Below are 17,089 nucleotides of genomic sequence, written 5' to 3'. Positions count from 1 at the left end.
CAAAAAGCAACACAGTTGACGAAACAGATTAGGCCTAAATAAAAACTCTTTTAGCGGCCTTTCAGATTCTTCACTCTCTCTTTTGTTGAGCTTGAGAAAGCTCAGCAAATAAAATCTAGTTAACAATTGGATGGGACACCAAGAGGGAATCTCTGGGTTGCAGGATAGAAGGGGAAGCTTAGTTGTCAGATGCTTATGGTCGCTTTCTTTGACATGCACTAGCAATTGCAACAACTGAGGGGGAGGGGGCATTTGGGAGGGGACGAGTGTTGGAGGTGTGAATGAATGCGGTGGGAATTTGAGGGAGTACGGACACTAGCAGGAAACAGAGATGTCAGAGCGAGCCATCTTCCTGCCTTCAAGAAGGGCGACCCTGGGAAAGGAATCGACAGTGGTGCCTGAAGCACCAGGTTCCCCAAATATTGGGAACCTGATTGGACTAATCTCACAAGGGGGAGGGATTTGGGACATTGGGGATTGCTTGCAATAAATGCTTCTGGTGCGATTTTCCTCCAGAACTTGCCTAGCTCACGCTGCACTCAGCAACTTTAGGAAAAGTACTTTTTCCCCCAACACCTATGGAGTCAAAGCTAGTTCTTTCCTAGGGAGCAGGCTGTAGCCAGTCTGACACCAGCCTTCAAAGAGAGACAACACTTTTCTACTCTTGCCAGAAAAACACCTGCACAGAATATGCGCAGCCAGGTCACAGACTTGATTCAAGAGAGATTTCCCCTTTTTCTCTAATACGGCTGGTCAGACTTCTCCAACATCCTGCATGTCAGGGGTCTTCAAACGTGGCCCTTTTATGACTTGTGGAGTTCAACTCCCAGAATTCCTCAGCCGGGCTGAGGAATACTGGGAGTTGAAGTCCACAAGTCATAAAAGGGTCACGTTTGAAGACCCCTGCTATATGCCATCTCGTATCAATCCCAGCCAAACCAAAAAGGAAAAATACCTTATCTGGAACCATCAATTGCACACCCCACAGAGGACCAATACCCCACAACTTTGCTATTAAGGTGGTCCTCTGTTTGTAATACAGACAGTCCTCAACTTACAACTATTGGTTTAGTGGCCAATGTTACAATAGCACTGAAAAAAGTGACGCCTGACCAATCCTCATAGGTACAACAGTTGCAGCATCCCAGGGTCACTTGATCACAAATCAGGCACTAGGCAACTGGCAGGTATTTAAAATAGTCGGCAGTATCCTGGGGTTATGTGATTGAAATCTATTGAAATTTGCGTCTGATATAAAGGTAGCCCTCAACTTATAACCATTTGTTTAGCATTCATCTTGTCAAGATGGATTTGCACTTCAACCTATAATCTGCTTCGCTCACAGCTTGACAAAAAAGGGGGGATTAAGGTGGGATGGAATGCCAGGGTGGGATGGGTGGAGGGAATTGCAATCTGAGCCTCGTCGGTTCCCGTGAGAGAGTGCTCCAACCCAAGGACCCATCGAGCAGGTGGGCTAGTGTGGCTCGCTGGTTTCCCATAACAAAATGAACATAAAGTGACTGGTGGGCGTAATGGACTGTGGGTGGCCCAGAGGGAAAGGGGGGAATTAACTATGCTAGCTTTTGTGCGGGAAACCCAGAGCTGGTTTCACTTCGTCTGTGCCAATATGGTTTATTCAGTAAAGTTTATACGCTTGGTAAATTAATGTCCCAGGAGTTTCTTTTTTTGAATTCACCAACTGGACAGTTGACACATCCAAAGTTACCGTGATGTTAAAAAAAATAACCCATAATAGCTCATATCACTCCCCTCGCAGCATCCCCACTGTCATGTGATCAAACTTCAGGCATTTGCAGTCAGCAGGTATTTACGATGTTTGCAATGCCCCTGGATCATGTGGCTGCCATTTGTGACTTTCCCATCTGGCTTTCATCAAAGTCAACGGGAGAAAGGAGCACTGTGGCTCACCTGGTTAGGATGCTGGATTGACAAGCAGCAAGCCCAGGTTTGAGACCCAAGTGCTGCCGTGGCATGGAGTAAGCTCCTGTTCTTCGCTCCAACTCCTGCGGAGAACAGGAAAGGAACCCACCAACTGGGCATCCTCAGGTGATGCCACCAGCTACAACCTGGAAGTGCCTCGGTGTTTCTCACATGAGTGGGATGTGAGTCACTGGGAGAAGATAGATTCACTTTACAACCCCATGATTCGCTTAACAGCTGCAGGAAAAGCAACCATAAAATTGGATGCAGCTCACTTGACCACCTTGCTTCCCAATGGAACTTCTGGTCCACATTGTGTGGTTGTAAGTTGCAGCCTATCTGTACTTGCTTTCAATGGAGGGAAATTTGCTTAGGTGGCCCTTCAAAATGTCATATCTCCCCACAAAGCACCTTAGCACCTTTGGAAAGCTGCTGCATGCACACAGCAATATTTACAATTAAAGAGAGCTTGGAATGAAAAAGTTTCTGCTAAAGAAACTTACATCAGGGAAATTTACCAGTCTGGAAATGGAAGCAGGATAATTTGTGTTAATAAAACTGTTTCTCAGCTATTTATGTTCTCAATTACATAAAACAGGAAAAAGATATTTACAAGTCTCCATATGTTTGAGGACGTAACGCATATGAATATTTGGAATATTTTTTTCCTGATTTTTTTTTAAAAATAGTTTAAACACTAGGAGACTGAGCTGTACGCCTCATGCTGAGCTTAATGGGATCACTGAGAAGTCTAAATATTTCAGTGTTTCTCAATCTTAGCAACTTTAAGATGGGTAGACTTCAACTCCCAGAATTCCTTGGGGATTCTGGGAGTTGGAAGTCAACCAGTGGTGGGATTCAACTGGTTCGCATTAGATCGGCAGAACCAGTAGCTAATTTATTGTTGCCCAGGCCCAGAACAGACTTCCAGAAGCAGAATCCACACAGAGATATTTGAATCTCATCACTGAAGTCAACCCATTTCAAAGTTGCCAAAGTTGAGAAACACTCGAGAGTTGCAGCTAGATTTTTTACAAGGTTGGGAAAAAACCCCAACAAAGATGGGAGACTACCTGGGAGGTAGAGATTAATTGGAAATATCTGCTTGGATCCCTCAAGGAAGGATAACTAATCTTAGGAGGAAACATCTACAAAGGCCTCCATTGACTTCCAAGTTCACTACCAATCTGCTGATGAACCTAAAACCCCACTTGCAATCTCTAAATTGCAGGTAGTTTACATCCAAGGACTAAACTGGATGCTTGTTGTAAGCAAATACTGCAGATCATACCCAAGTCAGCCAAGTGAGTGTTGTAAGTGCCTTCTAAACCTTTGGTGCCTTCAGATGACTTATGGACATAGCTTTATGAATTTTCCCCAGTCCAGAACTACTCAGAACAAGGGCCAAATATAAAAGGTGTGAATGGCAGCATTCTAACAATATTTCATTATTAGATTTTTATCTTACTGTTTTTCCAGGGTCCAATGGGTTCAGCATAGCAATAGGAACAACATTTAGGCTTATATGCCACCCCATTGTGCTTTACAGCCCTCTCTGGGCAGTTTGCAATGTCAGCCTTTTGTCCCCAACGATCTGGGTCCTCATTTTACCGACCTCGGAAGGATGGAAGGCTGAGTCAACCTTGAGCCCTGTCAGGATCGAATGCCAGGCTGTGGGCTGAGTTTGCCTGCAATACTGCACACTAACCACTGTGCCACCCGGGTTCCTCATAGCCCACCCTTTTCTTCTTTGCCTCTCCCAAACAAGATACATTGTGGGCTAAGTAGGGAGACAATGAGTAGCTCAAAACCACCCAGATAGCTTCCGTGGTTGAGGATCTCCCAGGGCCTGCCCAATTCTTACTCTCTTTATCAGGTTGGCTCTACAAGAAAGATTGATAACTCTGCCCACTTCTCAATTGCTTGCTCATCCTTGCTTCTAGCAAAGCATCCCCCTCCCCTGTTTTTATTCTCTCTCTTTCACAGGTCCACTTCCTTCATTCACCGAGTGTCTCAATCCTGCCGTCCCTGGGGGGTGCTTGTTAACAGACTTGACTTATGCTTCTCTTCAGACAACAGGCGGTCCACCCACTCTCCATCCATCAGGTCACACTCTGATGCTCTTGCTACCCAGGGTCTCCCACATACCACATCAATCACATGCATTTTCTTTCTCCAGCTTGTCTCCCATTCCTTCCTAACAAATAGATTTTCTCTCCTTTAGCTCTTCAGCTTTCTTCAAGTTTGTGGATTTTTTTTTTGGGGGGGGGAATATGAGGCAGATTTGATTCTGGCCCCAGACAGCAAATGAATGAAGCTGTTGTCCTCCTTGGTGAGAACATCTAAGGAGGAGGAGGGCAAGGGTTAAGCGGCTCTAAAATTCTGCCAAATCAGTCTGTTTTTCTTTAGGGATGAATAAATCACCTCCCAGTTGGACTACTGCAACACACTGTACAAGGGGCAGCCTTTGAAGAGGGTTCAGAAGCTGTAATTATTCAACAATACAAGGGCACATGCAGTTTTGGGTGCACACAGCACATCTGTGTAACACCACTGCTTTGCAAGCTGCAGTGCTTTCTAGTAGGGAATTCAAAGTGTAGGTCGTCACTTGCAGGACCCCCTGTCGCAATCCCTGCCCATCCCACCAGATCTGGCAAAGTAGATTTGCTCCAGGACCTCTCTGTTAAACAGGATCACTGGGTTGGATCCAGGGTAGGGGCCTTCTCTGAGACAGTAACTGCTTTATGGAGCAGTATCCATCTGATATTTGGATGGCCTTGACCTCATTTTATACCCCCTTGCCTGCTTACCATGGATACTGCTAGTAAGGTCTACTGTCGTGACTGCCATTCTGCTAAGCTATGCATCACAAACTGACAGCCTGACATCAGTAATGGGGGGAAGGAGCAGTGGGAGATCAAGCTTTGCCTCTTCTGTAACCACTTTGGCTTTAATGGGGTATATTTTTGGCTAACCATAGGCCAGGAGTCTTTCTTTCCTAACTGACCAAGTTGGGATGATTCACATCTACTGTTTTACATTTAATTTTTGAAAAAAGAATTTGCTTTCAAAATTATTACAAGAGAAAAAAGAATTTTGGAGATCTTTTAATGAATGGATGGATTAATGGATACTCTGATGTTATTTCCAATCACTCACACTTTCTTTGTAGCTACAGATTATTTCCAATCACTCACACTTTCTTCAACAAGCTACAGATTATCTGGCTTCCCTTGTTTCAAATAAATTCCAAGGAAAAATATCAAACTCTGGACTTTTCAATTCTGATATTCTTGACCCCACTAGGTGTGTGTGTGTGTGTGTGTGTGTGTGTGTGTGTGTGTGTGTGTGTGTTTGCACATGTGCATGTGGACATCTTCTTGGAGTATGATTGATGGAACTATGCTCTTTTTCTTAAAGAAATTCAGAAGTCCACCTCATTTCTCTGTCCCCAGATTTGGTGGAGAATTTTGAAAGGCCCTTTGTGTCAAGCTGCAGACTTAGTATGTTTTCATATCAGTTCTAATGCAGGAGTCATGGAGAACAGCCAAGAAAAGGTCCTGCTTTTTGGCCACAGAAGAGCAAATATATATATAAAAGTTTTCAAATAATCCAAACAATTTCAAATCAGGCAACATATGGGCTATTAAAGAAGAACCATCTCAAAATCCTGAAATCTTTTAGGAATTAAATTGGACAGGTTTTAATAGCATTGGATTGTGGTTATGAGCAAATGAATAATCAACCCTGCACTGTTGACCTCATAATCATTAATAAAACTCTGGAATAAAGGATAGCAGTTGTAAAGATGATACACAACATTTAAGGGTAAAACAGAAATTCATTCACTTTGCAGTTTATTAGGAAGTTGCTTCAATTGCTTCTTGCAAGTCAACATAGTTTCCCCCCTTAATTTGGTAATATGACTTCTTGAACCACAATACAGCTATTCAATGATGCATAATATTAGAAAAAGAACACATAAAACTATGTACACAAAGATAGCTGAACACACAAAACACGTACAGATTTTTGAATGGGCTTTTATAAGACGTTTCAAAACTTGGAGAGACAGGAAAAATGCACAGCAAGGATGAAAAAAACAAAAGTGAAATGGAGACCAAGACTAATTCCCATCCTCTCTGCTAACTGGAAAGTCCTATAATTGAGAAATGGTCTCAGGACATTTTCCCCCACTGGAGAAATTTGAATAAATCTCCCTTCACTTCCCTTGCCCATTAATTAAAAGGACATTTGTGCTCAAGTGTTTTGGTTCAATCCTCAAAGCAAGCCAAAATTGGCCAGTATGAAATCAGGAGGTTTGGCCTTGGTGGAGCAGTGGGCTAATGCCTCCTTAAGTAACACCAGCTGCCTGCAATTAGTGCAGGTTCGAGTCCCACCAGGCTCCAGGTTGACTCAGCCTTCCATCCTTCCGAGGTAGGTAAAATGACGACCCAGATTGTTGGGGGCAATAAGCTGACTTTGTAATAATGCCGCTTTGGGGGGGGTGAAAGCCCTAACAAGCAGGCATATACATAGAATGAAGGCTACTGCTAAGCTTGTAAGCCGCCCTGAGTCTTCGGAGAAGGGCAGGATATAAATGGAATTAAAATAAAAAATAAAAATAAAAAATCTCACATCCCTTTAATGGAATGACTGGGGTTCCTTTAATTTCAGTTGAGTGCACACCTCCCTCAGGGTGCCACCAATCAGAGAATGTCGATTGGTGGCCCCCAGGGGGAGGTCCTTCTCTGTGGACGCCCCGGAGCTATGGAATCGGTTTTGTTTGCTCCTCACCAGCAAACAAAACCCAGATAAGCAGAGATCAACACCAAGATTAATATTAGACCAACCATCAAATGAATAATACTCCACTCAAGGAGCTACCAACTCAGACAAACAGCTAACAATAAACAATAGCCTACTCTAGGTACCGCTACAAACATTCCCACCAACAACCAAGCCACTTGTATATAAACAGAGAATAATTCCCACTCCCTCCTATCACTGATGATATTATTGAGTTTGGTAATAAAATGTCTGCAAGAAAACAACCAAGCTCAGAGAGCACCAAGAACCCCAAAGCTCTGCCTTTTTGTACGCATGTGTACAATTCAAGCACAACTGTGGCAGAACTTGCATTGCCTTGGCTTTTGTCATTTGCTTCCCCTGGATCCTGCCCACACACATTTCTGTCTCCAGAAGCAAAATGGTAGATTTTTGCCAATGGAATTTTTTGCTTGGGAGTTTGGGTCAAATTAAAAGTCTGAATGTTCCTTACAGGGTCAAAATACTCAACATCAAAGATCTGAGATCTCAACATCAAAGAAAGATACTCAGCAGCAGAAGCAGAAGTGAGGTCAGCATTGTAATAGGTTATTTTCAAATCTTGAGATTTGAGGATGACTATCCAGTTCAGGTCCTGGCTTTCTGCCTCCCCAGTCAATAGGCATTTTATTTCTTTCACTGTCCCATTGAAGTCAATGGGCTAGTCAAAAGAAGTGGGTGGCAAACCCCACCTTCTGAAGCAAACCTTGGCATTCTATTTCAACAGGTCAGCCTTGAGTAGAAAGCATGGATTCACCATATCATTTACAAGGGTGAAATGTTCTTTAGCATGGGCTCTGCATACAGATAGTCCTTGGCTTACAACAGTGACTTATTGTTCATTTTTCACAGCTACAACTATTGCACCATCCACATGGTCCTGTGATCAGAATTCAGATGCTTGACAACTGGTTTGTATTTCTGATGGTTGCAGTGTCCCAGGGATGATGTGATCCCCCTTTGCCACCTTCTGACAAGCAAAGTCACTTTGGTAAGCCTGATTCACTTAAAAACGGAGCCCTGGTGGCACGGTGGTTAGAATGCAATATTGCAGGCAAACTCTGTCCACAGCCTGGAGTTCACAGCCAGGTGGGGCTCAAGATTGACTCAGCCTTCCATCCTTCCAAGGTCAGTAAAATGAGGATCCAGATTGTTGGGGGCAAGATGATATCTCCTTAAACCGCTTAGATATAGCTGGTAAAGTATTTTGGACCAGTATGTAAGTCTAAGTGCTACTGCTACTAACTGAGCAACTGCAGCAATTCACTTAACAACTGTAGCAAGAAGGTCGTAAAATGGGAGAAAATTCATGTAACCAATGTCTCTGTCAGAATCCATTTATATCATATTCATAAATGGAATGTTTCAAACATTATCCCATGTATTCTGCCATCTCCCGAAGAGAAGAGAATAGATGTGTATTGAACCGGCAATAGGCATTTCAAAGGAAAGGAGAAGCCTTTTGAACTGGGGAAACAAAAGGGGGGGCTAGCATCTGGCTTTTGTCACGGAAGACAGCAATAAACATGAAGGGTCCTAAGTTCCTTTTTCCCACGAGAAGGATGATATGAGAGAAAGAATGGGGGACTGACCAAATGGGGGTTAAGGGGGGTTAAACCGGGAACTCTTTATAAGGGTTTACTTCGTGGAATAATATTAAGTCCTGTCTCGTTCCTACAACCAAGCATGTCATGGTAAAGATTCTTTTTGGAATAGATTTGACTCCAAGAATTTTGTCTTCCTAAGACGTGGTTTGGGCTCAGTTGTGGTCATAAGTCAAGGGCTATCTGCACAGAGTAGAATATTACATGGCAACCTCCATTTTTCTCCCCCCCCCCCACATCCCAAGGTCTTCTCTCCAAAGGGGCCTGGCGTAGTTTTTAATCCCATTAATGGGAAATAGACTTCCCAACAAGGCTGGCCAGAAAGTGAATTTGCCACAAAATGACCCCGTTGCCTCCAGCAACTGCGTGGCATGCTAAGATATTAATTGCAGTGAATGCAATAGATTCATATATTGCGTTGCTGTTTTTAATCTGTTCTTTCAACTGGCAGCTTTCCTTCATCTGTCATATTAGTGGAATTAGGTTCTCAGACTGCTGGGTTTGGACTGACGTTCCTTACTCTACCCTGCTTCCAATTCCTTGCATTCCATCCTTTTTTTAAAAAAAAAATGCACATTTTTTTTCTCACTTAGATTTGACAGCAAAATATAAAATATTTCCAAATTGGTCACAAATGTGCTCCCCACAAAATAATAGAGCTGAGTATGATTTAATTCCAACTTGCTCTTTCTCCCTATTAGCCTACTTACCCAACCGTTGGGGGAGCTGAAAATGAGATTTCTATCAAAAGAGCCATTAAGTCAAAATGTACCCAGCGGTGGATTAAACCTATGCCAAATATATACCAGTTTCAGATTTTTGAATCAAAACAAGTTATTTTGATGAAGCAATGGCCTCTCGCTGCAAATGTTTATTGTTTTTCCATTAGGGCAGACATGTCAAACACAAGGCCTGGGGGCCGGATCCGGCCCGCAAAGTGGTTTCATGCAGCCCGCGAAGCCATCCTGGAAACAGTGAGGGAACGGCCCCCACTGCCTTGGCCCTGGCCCAGAGACCCTCCTTCCGCCAAAGACCCTCAGATCTGTCCCACTCCTGCCCGGGCCCCCATAGGCACCCTTGATGTGAACGATGTAGAGCTGGCCACGCCCACCCAGTAGGCCATACGCACTCTAGCCACGCCCACCCAGTAGGCCACGCCCACCCTGGCCACACCCACCCGGCTCCCTGAGGGCAACCGCAATGCTGATGCGGCCCTCAATGAAATTGAGTTTGACACCCCTGCATTAGGGTGTTTGTCATGATACTTCCAGAGTATAACTCTGCTTGTTTTCCTAGGAGGTGTCCATGTGAGTCTCTTAATGCAAAACCAACCAAGGGTTTTGTGTCACTTTCAAGCAATGATTCTCAACCTCAGCTTGAGGTAGAGATGTCTGGACTTCAACTCCCAGAATTCCGCAGCCAGCATGAAGTCCAGACATCTTAACGTTGCAGAGCTTGAGAAACACTGCTTTAAAAACTATTTTTATTATCACATGAGCTTTTGTGGATCCTCTTCACCTGAGAAATGTCAATTAGACAAATTGATGCTGTAATAAAATAATTTTGTAATTAAGGTTCCATAAGTTTTCTTGGGGACAGAAGAGTGGTTTTTTTTCTGTCCCCAAAGTGATATGAATTAATGATAGGGGTGATTCTGTCCAATCAAGGATGATGTAATTAAAGGGACATTGTACAATTTGAATGAAGTTTAACCCCAGTCTTTAGTACCTGGGCACAGGGCATCTGGTTTGCATAAATCTCTCGGCTCTTGAATTTCTTTCAGCTGAATCCCAAATTTCACCTCTCTGAGAAATCATAGTACCCTGAAATTTATACCGAACCTTTTAATTCTATTTCAATATAATTTTAAATTGTCTTATATTTATCTTTTTACCATTTGTAAGCTTCTCAGATTCGTGATATCAGGGAACTTGACTATATATAAATTGAATAAACAACAACAACAATAACAGGCAAGTGCAACAGGCAGTTTTACTTGGTACAGCTTATATTCAGTGACAATACCTTTAGCACCATCAAACAACGCCATCTGCTTCCTCTAGGTCCTTGGGTGGATGAAAACGTAACTACAAGAATAAAGTTAAAACTTTGCCTGTTTTTTTTTTTAACGTGCAATGGCCTCACAGCCTGGCTTTAGAAGAGAATATTTGTAGCTCAGGGTTAAACTGTGAGGTCCTTGATCCTCCCTGAGCTTGGTTGTTTTTTTAAAAGATATTTCATTACTCTAATCAAGGAACTACCAACTCAGATAAACAAGCTAACCCTAAATAACAGTAATCAAGGAACTACCAAGCACCAAGGATAGCATTAGAAATAGCACTTATATACCACTCTATAGCTCTTTCCAGCACTGAGTTATTTATTTATTTATTTATTCATTCATTCATTCATTCATTCATTCATTCATTCATTTATTTATTTATTCATGGGACTTTTATGCCGCCCTATCTCCCGAAGGACTCAGGGCGGATAACAACAATAAAAACAACAATACAAAAGTTAAAAGAAATTAAATAAACAGCACTAATGCCCCCAACAATCTGGGTCCTTACTGAATTGGAAGGCTGGAAGGCTGGATTGAACTCCAGACTGTGAGCAGAGTTAGACTGCAATAGTGCATTCTAACCACTGTGCCACCAAGGCTAATGATGTTGCTACCTAGTTTGATAATGAAATGTCTGCAAGAAAACAACCAAGCTCAGAGACCACAATCCTGCCTTTGTTTATCTTGCATCAGCACTCCACCCTTTGGAGCTCTCCAACAGCCACAAAATGGCCCTGTCGCCTTTCCTTTCTTCAGTGGCGTAGCGTGGGTTGTCAGCACCCGGGGCAAGGCAAGTAATTTGCGCCCCCTAACCCGTGGATTTTAACACTCGAGTCTCTTCCACTAGATTAGTTAAAGAAACCCTTACCCCCTAAGCACATGTATTGTTTGTTATGAAAATACTGATGTAATTAAAGTAAAATGCATCTAATGCGCCCCTCCAGATGTTGTGCCCGGCCCCCCCTGCACCCCCCCACGCTACACCACTGGCTTAAAGGAATGCCAGGGACGACTATTGCTCCCCTTGTGTGTTCATCAAAACCCTAAATAAAAAACAAAATTGGCGTGTGATGCACGCCTCCCTGAATAAAGGTGGGTCGGGGCGAATGAATCTCTGCCCCCCCCCCCGCTTCCGTTTGGATTGGTGCTTTGAGAGGGCTGCCTTCGGGTCAGCGATTTTCAGAGTTCAGCCGCAAATACTCAAGGCTTTTGATGTGCGCAAAGTAGCTTCAGATTCCCTGGGGAAAAAGAAGCGAGCGGGGTGGGGTGGGGTGGGGTGGAGGGAAATAAAAAAAAGGCGAGTAACTCGTCCCTCAAAAACTTAACCCGCCGTTCCTTTTCCCCCGCCATGGCAGCCGCAGGTGCAGCGGGGATTAACCACGGCGCGGAGCCACGTGGACACTGCGGCGTCCCGCTCCGCCCCTCCCGCGAGTGGGTGGCTGATCTTCCGCGAGGCTCGTAAGCCGAGCCTTTGCCAGCTGCCTCCATCCCCAGCTTGGCTTCGCACGCGATCGCGGAGACGAAGCGGCAGAGCCCACTCGGGCCTTCCGAAGCGCCGCTGAGCGGGCCCTCCTTGGCGCCTTTGTTTTTGTTTTTTTTTTGGCCCCGGGTGCGAATTCGGCACGGAAAGGGCGGCAGCGGCGCTGCTCTTCTCTTTGCCCCGTCCCAACGCCCCTTGGCCTGATCCCAACGGGGTGTTGGCGGACGGAGAGGTGCCGGTGCCGGCGGCGGGATCGGACGCGTTGCCGGGCTTGACTGGCTGCCGTCCCCCACTACCACCGACCCTCGGCGAAGCGGAATCGTCCTCCTCCGGCGAGCTTAATGGGCGCCCCCCCAGATGTTGCGCCCGGTGCGGCCGGCCCCCCATGCACCCCCCACGCTACGCCACTGCCTTTCTTAAATAGTGGAACTGTAATGATGCCCCCAGGTTTTTCCAAAAATGCATGGAAAGCAATTTCAAAGAGAAATGGAACATATTTCATGTTTAATTATAAAAATCACAGAGAAGGTGAGGCTGAGAAAAAAAAGGGGGGATGTTTTAGTTTCATAGAAGGGTGCCAGCCCTGCTTCCATCATACTGCAGAAGCTGAGTATTTAAAGAATGGAAAAGCAGGGCTGGTCAGGCCAAAATAACCAAATGTTTCCCATAGAATATAATTCGGTCTGATTTAACCTCATGACTGTCAAAATAAATCAAAGCAACATCTTGGCTCTCTGTGCACAGACATCCCAAAAATCACTCTGCCATGCACAAAGCAAAGGCTCTGGATTTCCACGACAACAAATCATGGTTGTCAACATGTTTTTTATATAGCAGCTGTTAGGACAGTGTTCCTCAACCTTGGCAACTTGAAGACATGTAGATTTCAACTCCCAGAATTCCCCCAGCTAGCAAGCAGAGCTGTTCATCCTGTGAGGTAGTCCAGATAAGAAACCCAACTAGGAGTGCCAGCTCTATCTTTAAAATGTACTATAAATGTACTTTAGGTAAAAGGTAAAGGTTCCCCCGCACATGCGTGCTAGTCGTTTCCGACTCTCATCTCTGTTTCAAAGCCGAAGAGCCAGCATTTGTCCGAGGACGTCTCCGTGGTCATGTGGCCGGCATGACTAGACGCCAAAGGCGCACGGAACGCTGTTACCTTCCCACCGTAGTGGTCCCTATTTTTCTACTTGCATTTTTACGTGCTTTCGAACTGCTAGGTTGGCAGAAGCTGGGATGAGTAACAGGTGCTCACTCTGTTACGCAGCACTCGGGATTCGACCCGCCAAACTGCCAACCTTCTGATCAACAAGCTCAGTGTCCTAACCCACTGAGCCACTGTGTCCCTACCAAATGTACTTTACTATGTACTATAAATGTACTATAGAGTTACATTATCAGATCTTGCAAGTCTGAAAGTCTTTCTCCCTTCCTTTCCTTTTACTCTCCATAAAGGCAGGGAGGGCCCCTTCTGAAATACCTCCTCTCTTCTGTGGGCTGAGATGTATTTTGTAGACCATTCTCCAGTCTGTCTCTCTCCCTTCCTGTCTTCCAAGGTCATTCCCATGGACCATTACAGGCAGTTTGTGGACTTTGCGCCAGGCTGAGAAGCTTTCTGGTTAGTGAACAGTCTACATCCAGATTTGGCCACCACATTACAAAAAAAAGGTTGAGACTTTGGGAAAAGGACAAAGAAGAGCAACTAAGATAATTAAATGGCTGGAGACAAAAACACATGAAGAACGATTGCAGGAGTTGGGTTTGGCTAGAGAAAAGAAGGACTAGGGGGAACATGATAGCACTATTCCAGTATTTGAGAGGTTGGCACAAAGAGGAAGTGGTCAACCTATTCTCCAAAGCATCAGAAGGCAAGACAAGAAACAATGGATGGAAACTAATTGAGGAGAGAAGCCACTTGGGACTAAGGAGGAATTTCCTGACAGTGAAGACAACTAACCAGTGGAAAGGCTTGCCTTCAGAAATTGTGGGCGCTCCATCACTGGAGGTTTTTAAGAAGGGACTGGACAGTCACTTGTCTGAAATAATATAGGGCCGTGGTGACGAACCTATGGCACGCCAAGCCCTCTCTGTGGGCACACACGCTGTCACCCCAGTCCTAGGCCTTCAGCTGGGCTTTGTAAAAGCGTTTTCGCTTTAGGCCTCCACCGCCATGTGCAAAAAAAAAGAGGTTCAATCAATTTCAACTTCTCGTGGGGAAAAAAAAGTTCTCGCAAAGTTGGAATTGATTGATTGAACTTTTTAGTCCCACCCAGTCTGCCGTTACCACTGCAGCCACACACACCCAATTGGCCACACCCACCCAAAGAGCCACACCCACTCGGTACCCAAAGATACTTAAGTGGGTTTTGGGTTGCAGTTTGGGCACTCGGTCTCTACAAGGTTTGCCATCACTGATGTAGGGTCTCCTGCTTGAGCAGGGGGGTTGACTAGAAGACCTCCAAGGTCCCTTTTGATTAATAAAAGTTCAACCAAATAAGTGGGCCTGAGACAAAATCAAAACACTTTATAGGGGGAATATCCTGAAAAAACAAACCTGTTTGCTTTGAGGTTCTTCCAAGCAGAAACAACGCGTGTAAACCTTGCCTTCCGTTTGGGGGTTGATCTCAATCAATTCATTGTTCTCCATAACTTCTACATCCCGACGTGTTTTGGAGGCTTCCGGAAAACACTGTTGAAATGGAATCAAGAATCAAAATAATACAGAGATGGAAAGCATTTATAAGTTGGTATGTTCCTAGTGGGTTTGGAAATGAAAGGCTGCATTTTTGGGATTCAGGATTTTTAATTCACAACACTTTTAAGAAGGCAGAGTTGTCTGGTTTATTAATAACTCTCAGCCACCAAAGACAAAGCAAACTCTGTTATGGTGCATTCATATGATATGTGAACCCAGCTAATGTCATGGGTTAGAAACCGTTGACAAAATTTAAGGATAAAGATGAGTAGAAGTGCCATGAATGTCTTGATTTCCTGCTTATTGACAAAACTCACTAGTGCTTACTTCTGGTTCATCTCTGAGACCAATAACAGTTTTGCAAATATGCAGAGATCCACTTTGAAAATGGCAGCAGTTCAAAATACAAATCGGTCTTCCTAAGAAGTTAGGACAATTAGCCAGTGGAACAGCTTGCCTTCAGAAATCATGGGCACTCCATCAATGGAGGATTTTTAAGAAGAGACTGGACAGTCACTTGTCTGATATGGTATGGTTCTCCTGCTTGAGTGGGGGGGCTGGACTAGAAGACCTCCAAGATCCCTTCCAGATTCGATTCTCTTCTCCTCTCCTCTCCTCTCATCTTCTACTCTACTCTACTCTACTCTACTCTACTCTACTCTACTCTACTCTACTCTACTCTACTCTACTCTACTCTACTCTACTCTATTCTATTCTATTCTATTCTATTCCCTATTCTATTCTATTCTATTCTATTCTATTCTATTCTATTCTATTCTATTCTATTCTATTCTATTCTATTCTATTTCCATATTTTCTATTCTATTCTATTCTATTCTATTCTATTCTATTCTATTCTATTCTATTCTATTCTATTCTATTCTATTCTATTCTATTCTATTCTATTCTATTCTATTCTATTCTATTCTATTCTATTCCCCATTCTATTCTATTCTATTCTATTCTATTCTATTCTATTCTATTCTATTCTATTCTATTCTATTCTATTCTATTCTATTCTATTCTATTCTATTCTAATTCCATATTTTCTATTCTATTCCATTCCATTCCATTCCATTCCATATTTTCTATTCTATTCCTATTCTATTCTATTCTATTCTATTCTATTCTATTCTATTCTGTTCTGTTCTGTTCTGTTCTGTTCTGTTCTGTTCTGTTCTGTTCTATTCTATTCTCATTAAAGACCACAGTGAATGCAATGGTGTGCCCATGAATTCAGATTTCCATTGAATTGAAATTTTTGCTTCTACCGGTGGTCTTTGACTTACAACAGTTCATTTAGTGACCACTGGAAATTACAATGGCATTGAAAAAAGTGACTTAGATTGCACTTACAATCATTGCAGCATCCCTGTGGTCACGTGATCAGAGTCCAGACCCTCGGCAACTAGCATGTATTTTTGACAGTTGCAGTGTTCCCAGGTCATGTGATCACCTTTTGTGAGCTTCTGACCAGCAAAGTCAATGTGGAAGCCAGATTCACTAAACAATCCTGTTACTAACTTAACAACTGCCATGATTCACTTAACAACTGTGGCAAGAAGAGTCATAAAATGGGGCAATACTCACTTAACAACTGTCTCACTTAGCAACAGAAATTTTGGGCTCCATTGTGGTCCTAACTCGAGTACATTAAGTTGAGAACATGAGAGCTGGAGAACAGCCTTGCTGGATGAAGGTGATCTGGTCAGCTTTCCATTTCCCATGTTAATCTACTGGGACAGGGGTAGGCAACCTTGGCTCTTTTATGACTTGTGGACTTCAAGTCCCAGAATTTCTGAGCCAGCATCGCCAGAGATCAAGACAGCTCTCTTATTCCCGAGCACCTAGTAGTTACAGGAATACAATCCTAGGCTTATATAGCTGAATAAAAGCATGCTGCTAAGCTGCAAGTAATAGATGTGTAACCTAGACAAATCATTCAGACACTTTTGGGTGTGGGTGTGGATATGTTTGCACACCCAGACATAATAGTCTAGGAAGATTGTCCATTTACATTTGCAGATAAGCATCTGGTGATTCTAGGGTAACATGAAAAGACGCAGGAACATTCCACAACCCTCCCAGTCATCCATAATGAAAAGTGTCATTTTTTTATTTTTTGCAAAGCCTTAAGAATGACTCACCCCATTGTCGGAGATCTCGCAACATCCCTCGTGCATTGCCATGGCTGGGTCACAGTAGATGTGCAGCTGCTGAATGTCGAACTAGGAAATATAAACAAGCATGCTTTTACGTCAAAATTAAACTCCCGGAAAGAAAGCTTGCATCCTTCAGGTCCTGGAGAAGAATCCTAAACCAACTTTCAACCCTGAGTACGTGAGAAACCTTTCTCAGCACCTCACACTGTTTTTGGATAGAATTGCTGACAGCAAAACCCTGAATCCTAGGTTTTGCGGGCTGCAGACACGGCATCAAGCCAAGGACGTCCATCTCAGGACTAGCAGCTAATCTCA

At 43.7% G+C, this 17,089-nt stretch overlaps 1 protein-coding gene across 1 annotated transcript in view; it reads right to left on the bottom strand.

Moving 5' to 3' along the window:
- The window catches only part of COL16A1 (collagen type XVI alpha 1 chain), a gene marked incomplete at its 5' end in the record, with an annotated part of 217,381 nt that overhangs the window by 142,912 nt on the left and 57,380 nt on the right, over positions 1-17,089 (bottom strand). Inside the window, 2 exons of the mRNA XM_083370100.1 lie at positions 14,472-14,606; positions 16,760-16,840. Of these exons, the coding sequence (XP_083226226.1) occupies positions 14,472-14,606; positions 16,760-16,840 (216 nt within the window). The remainder of the gene's footprint in view (positions 1-14,471; positions 14,607-16,759; positions 16,841-17,089) is intronic.

This window comes from Vipera ursinii, assembly GCF_947247035.1.
Source record: "Vipera ursinii genome assembly, chromosome: 9".
Taxonomy (NCBI): domain Eukaryota; kingdom Metazoa; phylum Chordata; class Lepidosauria; order Squamata; family Viperidae; genus Vipera; species Vipera ursinii.
This window is presented reverse-complemented; position numbering and strand designations above follow the sequence as displayed.